Here is an 18,187-nt window from a genome sequence, read left to right on the forward strand (position 1 = left end):
GAACCACCCTGTATAGGTTGAAATCATATGATATTTCATCAAAGCATATATACAGGTGTCCCAATTTCGTTATCCGCATAGGCTATCTCCGAAACTAAAAGAGATAGAAAAAAAGTAGCTTACATGTCATGATCCCGTTTTTCGAGAAAATGCTAATACCGAAAACTGCGAACAGCTATCGACCTATCGTCAAAAATTGAAAATTTTGCGAAAACGACAATCGCGAATATCTCACTTATTATCAAAGATGGAGTATTTTAAATAAAACATTATATGGGCAACTTTTTACGAAGAATTCAGTGGCGTAGGTAGAATTTTTTCCCATCTTTTATTTCCGAGGTTTTAGAAGTAGGTAACTTTATTTTTTTAAATGGAAACCATAGTTGGCTATGACCTAAAATAATTTGTTATTTTCTTCTGATTACAAATATAATATATAGTTTGTTGGGTATATTTCTTATAGTTATTGAATAATTAACAAACATTCTTTTTGTTCTATCTAACACTAATGTATGTATTTAAAAGTTAATGTTGCTATGGTGATAACCATACATACTGTAATGGAGAATGATGTATCAAATAATTGCCAAAGTTTGAATTTAAAAATTCGCTAACAACTGTAGCATTATGTGCTAGATTAGAACTAATACCAGACCTAAAACCAGCAACACGGTTTAACCGACTTAAGAGACGCAATGCTAAACCCGAATGTTTCTAGGTCTAAGTCTAGTGTTAGTTGTAATGATACAAAACGAGAATTAACACTAGACCTAGAATCATTCGGGTTCACCTTGTTCTTGTTCCACGTTTAGGTTGATGCGTAACAGAATTGAATCGCATATTCTCTCGTACAAACGGCTTCGATTTTCTAATTTGTATTTTAGGTCCTGATTTCTTAGTCCTTGTGGAATTAGATACTAAAACTGGGGCTACAATCTATCAGGCAGATTCATTGTTTTATATAGCATCTACTTTCTAAGTAGAAAAATATATCATTCATCATTCGTTGCTTTGACGATCTATTTAGTAGCTAGCTAAAAGTTGATCGAATTCATCGACACTGTTCATCTACAACATATTTCTATTTTTTCTCTTCTACTACCTTTCATGCAATTTTACTGCAAATAGTTTTGTATCACTTGTGTACCAGTCGAATTCACCTCTTTGGAACTGCTTGCCCGTTTTAATATTAGGTTAATACTTATAATACTATACCACGTTGCTTTAAATTTTGCATTAGTTCCACATTGTTAAGAAAATTATCAAAAAATATTGTATGGTTTTCTTGTTCAAGGCCATCAGTAAGTTTGTACACAACCCTAGAACTTAGGCTTTGTCCCATAAGTTGATCCTGGGATATGTCTAAGAAACCCTTTTTATGGGTTTCTTAGGCATATACTGTTTTAGCACACTTCTACCTTTAAATTTGATCAACGACTCGTCCAAGGTTAATACTTCACTTAACATCCATAAGTAAATTTATTCCTAAAAAGGCACTTATTTCGTCGTTCTCCTGTAATCTTTTCCAGTACGCATTTGTTCTTGTTCAGCATATAAGTTTGTCTGAAAAACTATATGATTTATAAAATTTTCGCCGAAAAATAGTTGAAACAGAGAATATGGTGTCGGATTTGAGTTGATTATTTCGTCAAAAGGATGAGGTGAAGAAAGTCTCCGTTTTACGTTTTTTTTTTATTTCTTGCTTGAAGTACAGATAAAGGTTTGTTGTCATCTGAATCACTTTCACTAGAATAAATATCAATACTTGTAATTATATCTTCATCTATATCCCCTAAATCTGACTCGTCACCAAACTGCAAAGAATTGCAAAGATCGTCTCGACTCATTCTTACTAGACGAAATGATAGATCGTCATTGCCTATACATTTGTTGATAAATTTAATATACATTAGAGAGCACTGCGTCAGTTGGGTGAAAATTTAGGTGGTTTATATTTTGTACCACTGCACCAGTAAGAGTTAAGCGACGCGTAGCTAAACCCAAACGTTTTTAGTTCTCAATTTAGATTTGCTTTTAGTTCAACCGACCACAAAAGCCTTCCTCCTTATAAAGTATTTTACAACTTTCCAATAAATCAAATGATAACCAAATAAAACATCTTACACATTTTTATTGTTACAAAGCATTCAAATGGATGTCTATTTGAAATATATCTTCAAATACATTCTTAACTTAATCACATTAAAATTATTATTTTTTTTCATGTATAATTTTATGCAAAAATCATTTCATCTCTTCTCCTTTTGGGTTGATTAGGTCTCATTTGACACTCAGGATGATTCATTAATTCGGGTGGACACGTTGAAACGGGTGATGAAAGTAACATTTGTTTCAAATCATAGAACAAAGCCGAATCGTCGTTAGTACAAAAACTAACAGCGATACCGGTTTTTCCTGCACGGCCGGTTCTTCCAATACGATGGGTATAATCTACAAAAAATAAATTAAAATTCCAAAATTGAGATTAAAATAGATATTACCTTCGATTGTTTTAGCCATATCATAATTAATAACCATCGAAACATCTTTGATGTCAATACCTCTTCCAGCTACGTCGGTGGCAACCAAAATATCTTTAGCTCCCGATTTAAGACTGGCTAAAGCGTATTCTCTCTGTTCTTGTCCTTTGCCACCGTGAAGAGTGCAAGCGTTGTGGCCAAGTTTTTCCAAGCCTTTAGCCAAAACGTCGGCTCCTTTCTTTTGATTAACGAAAATAATAATCGGAGGTTCAATTCCGCGGTTCAAATACTCCATCAATTTCTTTCTCTTATCGTTTTCGCCCATGATATGAACTATTTGTTCAACTCTTTCAACAGGTTTACCAATGCTACCGATATAAACAACAGCGGGTCTTCTCAAATAAGTGCGAGCTAATCTCTCAACAGCAGGAGGCATTGTAGCTGTAAACATCACCGTTTGGCGATATTTTTTCTTGCTGTTATAATTCGCCAATAAAATTTTACTGTCTTCAGCTTCCTCTGTATCGGGTTTTAAATTTGTTACCGGCATATATTCCAAGATTTTTTGTACGTCGGGTTCAAAACCTAAATCGATCATACGATCAGCTTCATCAAGTACGATATATGTACATTGGTTTAGTACTAAATATCGATTTTCTAAGACATCAATAAGACGACCGGGGGTTGCAATAACGATTTCACAACCCATTCGTAATCTAAAACCTTGTTCCTCTCTGCTTAAACCACCAACAACAACCACTGTACGAATACCAAGTGGTTGACCAAATTTTTGTGTTTCTTCTTCAATTTGTTGTGCCAATTCACGAGTTGGTGCTAAAATGATTGCGTAAGGACCTTGATCGGCGTCTTCATTTCTTTCAATTTTCGGTAAAGATTGTATCCAAGATAATAGAGGGATGAGAAAAGCTAAAGTTTTTCCTGAACCAGTTTCTGCAACACCAATAATATCCCGATTTTGCATCCCAATAGGAATTGCTTGTCGCTGAATCGGAGTTGGATCTTTATATCCAACTTTATCAACGATATCCAATAACTCTTTTTGTATCCCGGATTCTTTCCAATTTCTTATTGGTTCAGGTATTTTTCCACCTTTAATGGTAATGTTGTAATCCTCCCTAAATATTCTCCAATCCCTTTCGGTCATTTCATCAACATCTTTTTCCGACCAATGACGATCATCCCAAAGTTGTTTCTCCTCCTTTCTTCTAACTTTCTTTAACCGTACTTTTTCTTGGGCTTTTTCCGCTTCCGTGCGACGTTTCTCTAAAAGTTCCCCATAAAATTTACTTTGATCGCGTTTTTGCGCTTTTATATCAATCCCGGCTAAATTTCCACGACCGAAAAATTGTACTTGATGTCTTTCTTTGTATAAAGAATTATAATCGTTCGATGTATCTTCACCTGCATCCCAATCGAAAACAAATTTCCGATCGTTTAAACGTCTTTGACGTCTTTTTTTCTTTACGATTCCTAAATAACGTTCTTTAATCGCTTCCGTTTCACGTTCTTTATCTTTATCTTTTTGTTTGTCTTCTTCTTTTGTATCACGTTCACGATTTCTCCTATTAATTTATAATCAAGTTAAGTTAGAAATTTATTTATATTAAATTAATTACCGATGTTCACGATCTTCTCTTTTAGCTTCCTCCAACCGCGATTTTTGAATATCATCAATAATTTTTCTTTCTGCATCATGAACTTTCCGTAGCTTGTCAATTTCTTCTTGTCTCCTTTTTATAGCTTCCGCTGCTCTTTGTTCTTTCGTAAGAAATACCGGCTAAGAATAAATTTGGTATAATTCAAGTATTATCACGTCGCTTAAAAATCGACAATTTTTTTTTAATCGACGGAAAATCACTCAAGTAAGCCATTATAAATAAAAAAAAGTGCGGAAAAGTGTAAAACTTACTGAAACATCACTTTAAAGGTGCTAACCATATATTTTCGCAGCATATGTGGTTAAAACTCATATTTTCGGGTGAAATACGGTTGTTTCTTAGGTTTTCCACGACATTTTAGTCGTTGTTTATACCTGATGCCCTACCCGGTCTTTAAACGTTACATTCGAATCTACCTAATTTACTGATTTATTTCAGAATTTTATGTAGAAATTTCACTTTGAGTTAGGTTAATTAACATTGAAACCAGTGCGAATTTCTCAAATGTCGGGTTGGGCATAAAGCAGAGGGTGGGTTGTAAATTCCGGGTTGGGTCTGAAGTAGTATTAACACTAGAACTAGAAATATTTGTGTTTAGCCATGCGTCTCTTAAGACGGCTAAACCTGAATGTTAGTTCTAGTTTTACACTATCACTAGAATTAACACAAGACCTTGCACTAGAATCATTTAGGTTTAGCCGTCTTGAGAGACGTGCGGCTAAACCCAAATGATTCCAGTTCTAGGTCTAGTGTTAATTCTAGTTTTACGCTAACACTATCACTAGAACTAACACAAGACCTAGAACTAGAATCATTCGGGTTTAGCCGTCTTGAGAGACGTGCGGCTAAACCCAAATGATTCCAGTTCTAGGTCTAGTGTTAGGTCTAGTTTTACACTAACACTATCACTAGAACTAACACAAGACCTAGAACTAGAATCATTCGGGTTTTGCCGTCTTGAGAGACGTGCGGCTAAACCCAAATGATTCCAGTTCTAGGTCTAGTGTTAGGTCTAGTTTTACACTAACACTATCACTAGAACTAACACAAGACCTAGAACTAGAATCATTCGGGTTTAGCCATCTTGGGAGACGTGGGGCTAAATCCGAATGTTTCTAGTTTCCGGTCTAGTGTTAGTTCTAGTGCTGCACTAGAACTAACACAAGACCTAGAACTAGAATCATTTAGGTTTAGCCGTCTTGAGAGACGTGCGGCTAAACCCAAATGATTCTAGTTCTAGGTCTAGTGTTAGTTCTAGTTTTAAATGTTATATAGCGTTAGATTGTGGCATATTTTTATTGAAAGAAAAGTAGAACTAACACTAGACCTAGAACTAGAATCATTCGGGTTTAGCCGTCTTGAGAGACGTGCGGCTAAATCCAAATGTTTCTAGTTTTCAGTCTAGTGTTAGTTCTAGTATTTACACAGGCTCTATTGATACACAGTCTATCTAACGACAGGTAGTCAGTCGTTATACATGGAAAGCCTAAGAAAAACAAGGGTGTTTCATCCGAAAATATACGTTGCAATCTCACCTAATTTAGTGAAAATAACTTTCCTTTTAACTTTATCAGATTGATTTTGTGCGTGGCTATAAAATAAACAATTTGTAGGTTAGGTGTTAAGCAGTTTAATAGGAAAATGCATGGTTAACATTGCTTGTGACGTCACAAAACGAAACATTAATGTGATTTTTTGTAATTCGCGGAAACAAGCTATTATCTGATGCTGTAATGAGATTTTAATAACATTTTATGAAAGTAGTTCAAGTTGGTGACATTGGGTCATTAATTTTTCTATAAGTAGTTATCAATGTGACAATTTTTGTCTATGGATGTTTAAACGTGTTCTTAGCATCGAATTGAGCAATTTCTCTTATTGTGGTGAATACATTTTGTGTTTTCTAATTGTCAATTTAAATGTCTATTTTAAAATGTTATGGTGTTACCAACTGCTACATACCTATTTCCCTATATTGTCAAAATTTATTTTATTTTTATTAAAAAAACAGGATAATGCAAATTACAAAAACTAGCAGAAAAAAACAGATTTCATAAGACTTAAAGCACTCATTCATTAAATTCCGCACTTTCTTTTTATTTTTAACGTATTTTTGGGTAATTTCACATTAATTAAAAAAAAAATCCTCAATTTTTAAGCCACGTGCTGACTCTTGAATTTTTCCATAAATTTAATTTAAAACTATGCAAATTTATTAGTGATAATCACTTACTTTACTTTTAGCGGCTTCTTCCGCTTTTTTCTTCGATAAAAACTCTTCCAAACTCAACGGTTCTTTTTTAAGGTTGACATTAGGATCGTGTTTAACCTCCTCTTTGGTATCTTCCGGTGTTGGACTGGGCGTCTTTTTTCTTTGCTTCTTATCCTTATCGTAATTTCTATCATCGCGACGATCCCTATCGGATTTTCCATGCTGATATTTATCTTTTTCGTATTTCGAGTCATATTTTAAATCTCTCTCGCGAGATTTAGATCGTGATCTATGGCGTTTATGTCTTTCCCTGCTTTTAGATCTTGAGTACCTTGAGCGTTTTTCACGTTCTTTATCGTTGCGTTCTCTACTTCTAGAACGACGCTTTTTATCATTTCCCATTATTACTAATTTATAACCTCTAATATAGTTGTAATGAAAAGTTACGTTTTTATAACGTTTAATAAAAATTTATTTTGAGGTTAGTTTGTTTTTGTATGATGACATTCGTGCCAATTTCGATATTACCTAATGATTTAACACATTTTAATAGGAATCTTTATCAAGATAATCTTTTAAATATAATTATTTAACATATTATTATTGTTAATTACTAATAACATTATATTCATTGATTTTTTTGCGTTATTTAATAAGATATACATTTCATCTAAAATTTTTTTGAACTAATACAAATTTAGGAATTTGCTTTTCATTTTTAATATTATTAGTTTAAATAAAATAGAAAACTTTGCACTACTAATACACATTTATTAATTTATGAAAACGAAAAAATTTAAAATCACATTTTGCATTATCGGGTTTCATCAACATTCTTAATCCATTAAAAACAATACATAATAAAATAAAAAAGATCTAATCTGGTTTCTATATGGGCTACCTCCTTCTTTCCCCTTTGACAGTTTTTCTTTTCTCCTTTTTCTCTTCTTTCATTTGCTTTTGCTTCTCTCTACAAGAATAAGATTTATTATTTTTCAACAATTTCTTCCTATTCAAATCTTACCGATCTTCTTTATCCTTTTCCTTTTTTCGCTGACTATCCAATTTAGCTTGCTCTCTTCTTTCCCTTTCAGCTTGATGTACCGACAAAGCGTTGGTATTTTTTTCTAAACTTTCTTTATGCTCAGTAGTGCAAATATTATTTTGTTCATCCTCTTCATCACTCATTTGACTGTATTGAGATAAAATCGCCTCCCGTATCTTTTTCTCTTCAGCTGTATATTCCCTTTGCTTTGTAGTCGCCAAACATTGTGACTCTAACATTTTTGCAAGTTTAACTTCAACATCTTCAATTGCTGCGTTATTTCCGGAGGCTTGCTTGGGTTTAAATTTAACGTACATTTCAATTATTTCGTTACACACTTGCGTTATGTTATTTTCCTGGAGGAAATTTAAAAAAAGTAGGGGCTATTCCGATACTATTTTTAAAACTTACATTCTCAATGATCTCTGATAGTATACCTTGCAGTGCTTCGGTTTTTTCTTCGATTGAATCATCACAATCTAATATTCCAGTTATATACGAGCCGAAAACGCTCTCGTCTGTATTTAAGTCTTTTAATTTATTTCCTAACCAGTCTATAAAGTTATCTACCGCAGCCGCCATTATTTTTTTTTATAAAGTGACAAATGACATATCGATAAAACAGATTTTGATCTTATCTTCATTAGGTTCATTATAATTTATAATAATCAGAATTATAATAATTATATTCATTATTATTATCATAACCATTTTTTTAGGCAATTTTTTAATAATAAAGAAAAATTATTAAATGCGCTTTTAACTCATAAAATAAAATAAGTAAATTTGGTTGCCTACACACCCATTAACTTGACATTTCCATTCATATATTAATAATATTGTTATTATTAATACCGAGAATTTCATATAACTCGCAATATATGAATGCAGTACCACATAAAATGCAACATAGCTTAATAGTACAGGTATTGGGTAGTTTTGCAAAGAAAAATTTTTCTTGGAAAAGGTGACCTCCTTATGATAACTCCGAATTTCCATCTTAGGAGAAATATATTTTTGTATATTGCATCTTAAGTGAAATTCACTGTTTATGTTAATATATTGATAATTTTTAAAAATATTACAAACTATTTTTGTTCCCACCGTTTAGCTATAGCTTGTTGGGAACTAACAAGCGGGTGATAAATAGGTAAATTAGTTTTTTCAAGGGGTACACCAGAAGCTAATCGTGGTCTTAATCCCGTATAAAGCGGTTTTGTTTGATCGTGCGGATATCGAATTTCTTCTTTATCAATTAACTCGCTGATGTGATCTTTAACTTCTTGCGGGACTAAACTAGACATTTTAGCGTACATATCTTCGTGGCTAAAACGATTCAAATAAAATCATTTTTACAAAAATTACTTTTAAACTCACAGTGGTCTATTCAACCAAAACTGTTGGGTTGGATCGACCAAAGATCTTTTTTGTTTCTTATCCCAAGCAGCACTTAAAGACCTCCATTCTTGCGGTAACGATGGGAATTTATCGACTTTGCAAGCTACAGGGTCTCCTCGGTCTATACACGTTTCAAAAGTCTCTCTTTTTATCGGTCTTGTGAATTTCATAACTTCCTCTTGGGCCATCCTTAACGTTGTTGTGTACGTATTTTTTAGGATTAAATCTTTTACTACACCTTCGGCTACATCGTCTAAAGGAATCGCTGGGGATACAAAAAGTCTCGGGCGAGTTTTAATCGCCTCTAATCTACCGGGATCGAATTCGCTTTTTTTAAACTTTGGGGGAATAATTCTTGGATTCGTTTGAACGATCGGTCGAGGTTCCCATAACAGATCCATGGGGACATAACTATTAAATTTAACGAACGTTTCGTGATCTTCATTTTGAAATTTTACGCAAGGCGGTAAAGGTTTATGTTCGGGAGTGATTTTTTGATACTTTACAGAATCTTCAGGCGGTCCTAATAGGCTCAAGGAGAATTTTCGATAATCATCTTTGTAGGTTGTCCAACCTTGGAAAGCGTTTAATTTTATTCTTTTATCATATTCCATTCTTTCCTTTATAAATTTCTAAATTGAATTATTTAAATTTTAAAATCTGTTTTTTGACAACTGACAAATTGTTTTAAATTCGACTGGTGACATCTCGTGATTTTGTTTTTAATTAAAAATTTAAAAATCAATTTAATCGCATTTAAAATGTAATGTAATAAAAACCAAGTTTTTTAAACAAAGATTTAAAAAATGTTTATTTTTAATTTTAGTTATAGTAATTATAGGGATACTCATAAAATTGTTAATAATGAAAATGTTTTGTCTTTTAAATTACAGATGTCGGTGTTAAATCTGACTCAGTTGATCATTCAGTTGCCATGCAATGGTATTGCAATATGGTTATCGTTTTTGTGTAAATGGCGAGCTGAATCATGACAATAAAGGGTAGAATCAGCAACGGCGAAAGTTAAAACTGAAAAAACGCGATTTATCGAAACGATTTCGTGCGTTATAATCGCGCAATTATCTCCCGGAAATCGTCGTTGATACGGTTTGTTTGGCCCCGTGGCAAAAGAGACACGACCCCGAGGAATAGTCGAGGAAGTTAATTTACTGGGCAAATGCCATTTGTTAAGTGTAGTGGTGGTGTCGGATTGTGTTGTGTACGTTGCTTTACCATCGAAAACAACAAAAGTTGTTCGATCGTGACGGCCCCATCAAGGATCGGATAGATTATTTAGTTCCATTTTTTATTTATCGTTTTGAAAAAAAAAATTAAAAAAATAAATTAGGAAGATTCTAATAGGAATCAGATGCGGACGAATTCGAGTGCTATGAAAAGTGATTTGTTGTTTAAAGCGAACGAGGAGAGTTCATGCTGGTGACCGAATTTGGAGCGCGAGGTCAGAGAAAAGAGATTCAAGAGCAATGATGAAAAGCGGGGCTCTGCCGAAAAAGGAAGGCAAAATGAGAATTCGTGCCTTTCCTGTAAGTATATTTACACAATTTAATCGATCTAAAAAACTTACTTTCACTATTCTCGTTAATTTTTTTTTGTATCAATTTTTAGTGTCTTTATACGTCAAAGTTTATTTTGTTGGTAATCTTTTTTTAACTGTCAAATAAATACAGCACGTTTAAAAAAACACTTTAATACTTATTTTTTCATTTCGTTTTCTTTCAAAAACCAAAAAGAATCTAAAAAAAATACAAAATAATTCAAAATTTACCACGATGCGCGCGCATCACGAGTAAAGCGTACCAACCTTATAAAGTTAAATTCGAATTTTTTGAGGTTAGATACCCACTAAAATAAATGTCTAAATTAATTATATTTAAATAAACAAACTTACGATAAATTAATTAATATAACCAAATTTTGTTTTGATAGGTTATGAATTTACGTCGAAATACAACAAGCTTTATGCTGTAATTTGTTAAACACTTTTCACAAATTCACCAACTTCGCCGCCATGTTGACAGAATGTATTCGTTGATTTGATTCGAAGAAGATTTCTAGGTGGCGCCACTCTTAAATTGAAAATCATCGTTTTTATCTGTTCTAGGAATTTATATATTAATAAATTAGTCTCTATATAAAACATCTCAATGAATGGTAAAATATCAAGTCTAGAAGAAGAAAATTATATTCAAAAACAATATCAAAATGTTATAAATAGACGGAAATGACAAGACGAAAAAGCAAAGTATCATCGGTAGATGCAAGATATGGTGGGTAAAAATAAATGATCAAGTGTAAATTTAATATGCTTAACATGCAAAATATGATGGGTTAGTGGACACAAAACTATTATGTGCAGCAATAAATTCTTAAAAGTGATTGGATATGAAGAAATATATGAAAAGAGAATTGTTTCTTTTCAAAGAGCTTGCTTATATCGACTTTCCTCTTAGGTATAAGTTCCATCTTCAATATTTCGCAGAAGATGCCTTTTTTCAGATATATGTTGAACAAGTTATGGTCCCGGATTAGGTGCTTTTCTACTCTTCTGACCTTTCGTTGGGGATATCTACTCATCTTCTGTTAATAAGAGAATACCTCCTCATTGACATGGTGTGTTACAGTTGTTGTAGTTACCACAGGGTGGTCTGGGAATAAGTCATCAACCTATGTTAATATGCTATCTGGTTTAAGCTCTACGGGGCTCGTTGTTCATCCTAGTTTAGTCTTAACGAATTTATAACCCACACTCCAAGGGTCAAGGTTAACATGTGTATCAAATATCTTTGCGGTTAGTCAAAAATACCTGTTGGGTTGTTCTTATAATTTACTTAGAAATCAAAGACGTCGATACTCAGAGGCGCAACTTAATCTAAAGCTGATTGACTGGAAGCTTCATTTTCTTTTGGGTTAATAGAAGATGTGAGGTCTTACTCTTGATATAACGTGATAAATCTTGTTTATAATCACCCACATGGTTTAACCAACTAATTAAAAGGTACATCAAATAATTTTGAGTTATTAAATTTGTGGGGTTAGAAACGTGGGGTGACATCTAGGGGTTTTTTTTTGAAAGTCTAGTAAGTACTTGAATTAGTTTCACATTATTTATAATTTAGCGTTAATAAGGTTGGATTTACACTTAATATATCTTAAAACTGTATTAATAATATTATGAATTAGAAGAAGTAGGGTTAGGTTTGTTAATAACGCGGGGTATTTTTGCCACTAAAAGTTGGTAACATTGAACGCAAGTATTACTTGCTGAGTTATTGTTATTTTTGTGTTAAGTGTTATTAATCCAACAAAAATGTTTTTACAAAAGAATTTCAATGAAAAAGCGATATAAAATGAATCAAGGTTCGATTTTTTTATATTAAAATTTGAGGTTATCTCATTGAAGGATACGTCAAAAAAATTTTTAAATGTCAATATCTTTATGATAGTGTAATTTCTGTATTAGGTAATTGAGAATTAATGATTTTTATTGATTATTAACGTATCTTTATTTTTGTTTTTCGTAGAGGATTGATTTAATCCAAATGTTTCCTCTCTTTAAAAATTGACTTGGTTTGATGAAAACGCAGTTGGTACAAAAATATTTTGTCAGTTCAAAAACATCAAAAGCAACACCTCAATGTTACATCATCCGATCGTGAGCGGTTAGTTGATAGTGGTAATTCCGGATATCAAGAAAAACTTTTAAAGGTGCACGCGAAGAATAATCGTTTGGTGATGAAACGAAGAAAGAGGACCACGTTGGATTCGTGCGGAACTGTAAAGAACCAAGTATGCCAAGTTTGCCCGGAAAAAAACGGTTGACGTTTGACGCGAACAAATGCCAACCGTCCGGTTGTCATTTCTCGGCCCTTTTTTAAACAAAATTCCAGTGTTCAATCAAAATTTTTAATAAATAGGCCGCGCGCATCGATCTCGACGTTATCCATCCGAAAGCGTTGTTTTAAAATTTTAAACGAACCAAAAAAAGAGGTCGTCAGCGCGTCCACCCGCTTTTAATATTTCCATCGTCGTCAATTTTCTTTTTAACTGAGAATCAAAAACGGCACCACCGAGACGCTGATGTTGTGTACCCTCACTTCTATGTCTCTATGTGCGGGAAGTACTCCGTGAACGGTTGCATGGACAAGTTCGCAGGATGGGGCCCGCCCGGAGACCTGATCGGAGGAAATGTAGTGTGTTGGTTTAAATGCTCTATCGAAACTTTTTATCAAACCTTTTTTTATTTAAACGGCTCCTTAAACGCACCTATTTTAATAAAAGGTAATCAAAAAAGTTCTTGCCCAAGTGATAAAACATTTTGTGTTGTTTGTGTGTATCCATTACATTGTTATCTACAAAAATTGGTTTTATCTCGAAGCGTTTTAGGTAGTTTCTGCTGAGTCTGCGTGATTCTCTCCAGTTTTAAAGTGGAAGAGGATGTTTGGAAAAAATTTTGCAACGTGTGAATGATTTGCTTAAATATTTTGCACGATTATAAACGTCCTTAACATACCAAAGTGAAACGAAACCTTTTCAAATATAATTCAATTGAATTTTAAAACTCATTGTTATAATGAAATTACATTTCCTCCTTTTAATATCAATTTTTTTAAATTTTTAATTCTTGATACATATCTAATCTGGGTTTGTAATTGCAAGAACTTTTTAGATCACCCAAAATAAAAATAAACAACAATTTGAAATAATTTAATTTGAAACGTATCGAATTTGTTATTATTAGAAAACTTTGTTTTATTTTAAGATGACTATGGATGAGAAGTATGTGGAGAGTATATGGGCCTTATTGAAGAATGCTATCCAAGAGATTCAAAAGAAGAACAATTCGGGGTTGAGTTTCGAGGAGCTCTACCGCAATGCGTACACCATGGTCCTGCACAAGCATGGCGAACGCCTTTACACCGGCTTAAAGGAGGTCGTAACACAGCATCTCGAAGGAAAGGTATATTTTTTTAAATTAATAAAAATATAGGTAGTAAATAAAAAAGCACGATGTCACGATGCGATAACGTTTTTATATTTTAAACCCATCATAAAAATAATTAAACCGCTGATGGTGATGACATTCGAAAAAATTTCACGTGTTGTAACGAAACGAGATACCTTTTATCTATATTTGAAAAGTAATCTATATAGAATACAACCGTCAAATGGTATTTACCTTACACTTTTAACTTGCATATCTCATTTTTGTTTACAGTGGGATTCCATTAAATTTATTAAAATACAATTTACATAAATAGAATTTAATATGAGAGATAAAGTTAAGATAATACAGTTCATTTAGTTTAAGTTAAGCGGTTTGGAATGCGTGGAAAAGAAGTATAAACACTTATAAAAGAAGAAAACGTAAAAAGATCAAGTCGTGAAATAGAAAAAAAAGAACAGAAATGTTAAAGAGAGAGGCCAGAAAAAAGAATTTAGTGCTGATGAGAGTGATTGACTAAGATGGCGAGGGGGAAAGAGAGAGACACAGGAAAAAAATTTGGGTTGTGATGAATAAAGTGGGAGCAGAAGTAGATAAGCAAAAGGACATGGATGAAACAATAACAAGAAATGATTGTATATTTCACATTACATAGATTACATATTGGGACCCATATACTAGACCCAACAAGTTGGGGTGTGCTTTTAATCGGCTATGCCCAGTAAAGACACCAATTAGAACTTTAATGCTGCTTAATATTTTGGGACTTGCTCATAAGTCCCAAAATATTCCAGTTTGACAATGGATGTTAATAAACAACTAAGCGTGTCTCATTCTAGGAGAACTGATCCACAGTAGGCGAAGTCTCTCTTCAGCCCATAGTCCAATCCAATGTTTGGCCATCGCAAATGATATGTTTGGCCAACTGCTGGCTCTGGCCACACAAACGCTTTAGCACTGTCTTCTCGTGCTAACTCATCTGCCGCTTAATTTATGTTTAAGAAAAATAGAAAAGCTTTTATGAGACGAGTTGAATTCTTCCCAATTCGCTTCTAAACGATCTAAGCTACTTTGAACGTTTCCACGAGTTCTCTTTACAAGATTATATATCGAACGAAAAATTAAACTGTAAAGTTCATTTTGTCGATTAAAAATCAGAATAGTCCGAATAGGTTAACTCTGAAACTATAAGAGGTCGAAAAAAAGTAGCTTACATGTCATGATCTCGTTTTTCGAGAAACTGCTAATGCCGAAAACCTCAAAGCGCTATCGTTTTTTGTTTTTCCCCTAGAGGCCAAAATTGAAAATATCGTAAAACCACCAAGTGCAATTATCTTGGTTATTGTTATAGGTGGAGTATCATAATTAGGACATTATATGGACAATTTTTTACAGAGAACTGCATGACGTAGTCTAAAGAAATTTTAGGTTTTAGATCTTGTTTGACAGGTCTATTTCTTATTGCTTTAGAATCATTTAGAATAAAGCTAAAAATAAACTCTTTTTTTTTAGTGTCGTCAAAGAAATTAAATTTACAGTTTCCTGTAATTTATAACTAAAAATTAAAAAAAACATATTTCTGATATTTGAATCAAATACATTTGTTGAACTATTTAATTTATATTTGTTTTACACAAGAGTTGGAATAGATTGCATTATTTCACATTTTTTATTAATATTATTATTAAATGACTTAATAAATTATTGATAGATGGCGCTCACATATATTTTTTTGTTTGTATTCAAAAATTTTCTGAAGTGTCAAATTAAAAATCCTTTTTTTTAAGATGGATTACGAAAATTACGAAAAGTTTAACATGTTAAAATGTTACATATTCGAAAATAAAGTAAATTTTTTATAAATATTTAGTAGAATAATTTTTAGTTATAGTATCGTAATTTACAGGAAACTGTAAATTTAATTTCTTTGACGACACTAAAAAAAACTTTATTTTTAGCATTATTCTAAAACAATAAGAAATAGACCTATTTAACCCCATATTTTTGTAATCAGAAAAGAATAACGAATTTAATAAGCGAATAAGTGGTTGTTTCCATTTAAAAAAACGAAAATTGTCATAATATCTCAAAATTTAAAACCGAAAAATTTTCTTTGATTACGTCATCAAATTCTCTGTAAAAAAATTTCCATATAGTGTCTTAGTTATAATACTCCACCTATAATAATAACCAAGATATCGTCTCCAACGAAGCAGAACATGGACTAGTTCATTTTGAAGTTTTGGTCCGGTAGATAGACAATCATTTAATGAAATACCAGTTGACGTTTTTTGGGATCCATTAAATACAACTTTCGTTACGGTAGTTTTAAGCGCTGTCATTGGCTAAAAGCTGGATTTATCTATCGGATAAATTTATCAAGAGGTGGTAAAAGTGGTCCTAAATAAGCTAAAAATTTATGATATCACCCACGTGTTAGAACGAAACATCTAGTTTTATTTATTATTGTTGTTAATATGAACATAATGAAATAATCCATCCCCCTTTTTCTTTAATTTTAGGTCCGTGAAGACGTTTTAAAGTCGTTGAAGAACAATTTCCTGCTGATATTAAATCAGGCTTGGAACGACCATCAAACATCGATGGTGATGATACGTGACATCCTAATGTATATGGACCGTGTGTATGTACAACAAAACGATGTCGACAATGTATATAATCTTGGTTTAATTATTTTTCGAGATCAGGTTGTTTAAATTAAAATTTAAATTTAAATTATATTCTTTTATAAATAATTTTTCTTTATAGGTTGTTCGATATGGTTGTATTCGAGATCATCTACAAGATACTTTACTGGATATGGTGATGAGAGAAAGACGCGGTGAAAAAGTCGATCGTATCTCAATAAAAAATGCTTGTCAAATGTTAATGATTTTGGGTATAGATGGTAGATCGGTTTACGCGGAAGATTTCGAAAGACCTTTTCTAGAACAATCTGCCGAATTTTACAAGGTTGAAAGTCAAAAGTTTTTGGCCGAAAATAGCGCCTCTGTGTACATAAAAAAGGTGGAGGCGCGAATCAACGAAGAATCGGAACGCGCCAAACACTATTTAGACGAATCGACCGAACCGAGAATAGTGGGCGTTGTCGAACAGGAACTCATTGAGAAACACATGAAAACCATCGTCGAAATGGAAAATTCCGGCGTCGTTCATATGCTAAAAAATCAAAAAACCGAAGATTTGGCGTGCATGTACAAGCTGTTTGGACGCGTTGGGGACGGCTTGAAAACGATGGCCGATTGCGTCAGCCATTATCTCCGCGAAGAAGGAAAAGCGCTCGTCCAAGAAGAAGAACATCAATCTTCAACGAACGCAATCACTTTCGTCCAATCACTACTCGACTTGAAGGATCGTTTCGATCATTTTTTAATCAACTCCTTTTCAAACGACAAGATATTCAAGCAGATGATCGCGTCGGATTTCGAACACTTCCTCAATTTGAACCCGAAATCACCCGAGTATTTATCGCTTTTCATTGATGATAAATTAAAGAAGGGCGTTAAGGGAATGTCCGAACACGATATTGAGGTTGTGCTTGATAAGTCTATGGTTTTATTTAGGTTCTTACAAGAAAAGGATGTTTTCGAACGGTACTATAAGCAACATCTTGCGAAGAGATTATTATTGAATAAGTCGGTTAGTGATGATTGGGAAAAAAATATGATATCAAAACTTAAGGTAAGATATATATAATGTATATATTTCGATATTTGCTTATCTTTTTAAGAATTTTTTTTTATCTGTACTTCCCAAATTTGTAATAGAACTAAAACTAGACCTAGAAACATTCGGGTTTAGCTGTCTTAAGAGAGGCACGCCTAAACCCGAATGTTTCTAGTGACAAAGCAAGTGTAAAACTAGAACTAACATTATACCTAGAACTAGAATCATTTGGGTTTAGCTGTCTTTAGAGACGTGTGGCTAAACATTCGGGTTTAGCCTTGCGTCTGTAGACGGAAATTCAGTTTTATTTAAGAAAAGAGTTAAAATCTATTAATACATTATTTTGACAGTTGACGTTTTCTGATTTTGAGGTTACCTTTTCTATTTTTTAAGGTAACCCCATCAAGTTTGGGCTCATTTTAAACCATTCTTAATTTTATTTAAAAGAATGTAGTTAGAATCTACAAAAAAATAGTTTTGCAATTTGATGTTTTTTGATTTTTAGGTTAACTTTTCTACCTTTTATGATAATCCCACCGAGGTTGGTTTCATTTTAAAGCATTTTTAATTTTATTTAAGATAAAATAGAGTTAGAACTTAATAGAGTTAGAAGAAATAAATAGAGTTAAAACTTCTCAATAAATTATTTTAACATTTGACGTTTAATGATTTTTTAATGAATTTGGGTTCATTTAAAAGCATTCTTAATTTTATTTAGGAAGA

The 18,187-nt window shown here is 32.8% G+C and overlaps 4 protein-coding genes across 8 annotated transcripts in view; 1 reads left to right on the top strand and 3 right to left on the bottom strand.

Moving 5' to 3' along the window:
• The window catches only part of LOC111414993 (cullin 3), a 28,301-nt gene that overhangs the window by 4,120 nt on the left and 5,994 nt on the right, over window positions 1–18,187 (top strand). The window contains exons 2-5 of one of the 5 annotated variants that reach the window (XM_023046467.2): window positions 9,708–10,358; window positions 13,595–13,792; window positions 16,300–16,485; window positions 16,547–17,479. In XM_023046467.2, the coding sequence (XP_022902235.1) occupies window positions 10,299–10,358; window positions 13,595–13,792; window positions 16,300–16,485; window positions 16,547–17,479 (1,377 nt within the window). In that variant the 5' untranslated portion in view covers window positions 9,708–10,298. Of the gene's footprint in view, window positions 1–9,707; window positions 10,359–12,365; window positions 12,622–12,660; window positions 13,114–13,594; window positions 13,793–16,299; window positions 16,486–16,546; window positions 17,480–18,187 lie in introns of those variants that run through there. The other 4 variants (XM_023046468.2, XM_023046465.2, XM_023046466.2 and 1 more) reach the window with 4 other exon arrangements.
• LOC111414994 (probable ATP-dependent RNA helicase DDX23) lies at window positions 2,114–6,873 on the bottom strand. The gene is made up of 4 exons (XM_023046470.2): window positions 6,393–6,873; window positions 4,118–4,278; window positions 2,502–4,063; window positions 2,114–2,451 (listed from the first exon to the last, which is right to left on the bottom strand). Exons 1-4 carry the CDS (start codon window positions 6,771–6,773, stop codon window positions 2,234–2,236), a joined length of 2,322 nt encoding a protein of 773 aa, XP_022902238.1. The 5' UTR covers window positions 6,774–6,873; the 3' UTR covers window positions 2,114–2,233.
• Window positions 7,122–8,021, bottom strand: LOC111414997 (coiled-coil domain-containing protein 43). Its single transcript, XM_023046472.2, has 3 exons — window positions 7,828–8,021; window positions 7,396–7,772; window positions 7,122–7,341 (listed from the first exon to the last, which is right to left on the bottom strand). The coding sequence occupies exons 1-3, from the start codon at window positions 7,996–7,998 to the stop codon at window positions 7,269–7,271; spliced, it is 621 nt and encodes a 206-aa protein (XP_022902240.1). The 5' UTR covers window positions 7,999–8,021; the 3' UTR covers window positions 7,122–7,268.
• Window positions 8,458–9,515, bottom strand: LOC111414996 (uncharacterized). The gene is made up of 2 exons (XM_023046471.2): window positions 8,794–9,515; window positions 8,458–8,742 (listed from the first exon to the last, which is right to left on the bottom strand). Exons 1-2 carry the CDS (start codon window positions 9,426–9,428, stop codon window positions 8,505–8,507), a joined length of 873 nt encoding a protein of 290 aa, XP_022902239.1. The 5' UTR covers window positions 9,429–9,515; the 3' UTR covers window positions 8,458–8,504.

This window comes from Onthophagus taurus, chromosome 6, assembly GCF_036711975.1.
Source record: "Onthophagus taurus isolate NC chromosome 6, IU_Otau_3.0, whole genome shotgun sequence".
NCBI lineage: Eukaryota > Metazoa > Arthropoda > Insecta > Coleoptera > Scarabaeidae > Onthophagus > Onthophagus taurus.

Bases quoted from the DNA above. Each gene is read 5' to 3' on its own strand.
- LOC111414994 (XM_023046470.2), bottom strand. From the start codon at position 6,773: ATGGGAAATGATAAAAAGCGTCGTTCTAGAAGTAGAGAACGCAACGAT. The intron at 4,064-4,117 runs GTAATTAATTTA...ATAAATTAATAG, and splicing joins AGAGAAGATCGTGAACATCG to GAGAAATCGTGAACGTGATA. The intron at 2,452-2,501 runs GTAATATCTATT...TATTTTTTGTAG, and splicing joins TATGGCTAAAACAATCGAAG to ATTATACCCATCGTATTGGA.
- LOC111414996 (XM_023046471.2), bottom strand. From the start codon at position 9,428: ATGGAATATGATAAAAGAATAAAATTAAACGCTTTCCAAGGTTGGACA. The intron at 8,743-8,793 runs GTGAGTTTAAAA...GAATCGTTTTAG, and splicing joins TTTTGGTTGAATAGACCACT to CCACGAAGATATGTACGCTA.
- LOC111414997 (XM_023046472.2), bottom strand. From the start codon at position 7,998: ATGGCGGCTGCGGTAGATAACTTTATAGACTGGTTAGGAAATAAATTA. The intron at 7,773-7,827 runs GTAAGTTTTAAA...AATTTCCTCCAG, and splicing joins TATCAGAGATCATTGAGAAT to GAAAATAACATAACGCAAGT. The intron at 7,342-7,395 runs GTAAGATTTGAA...TTATTCTTGTAG, and splicing joins GAAAAGGATAAAGAAGATCG to AGAGAAGCAAAAGCAAATGA.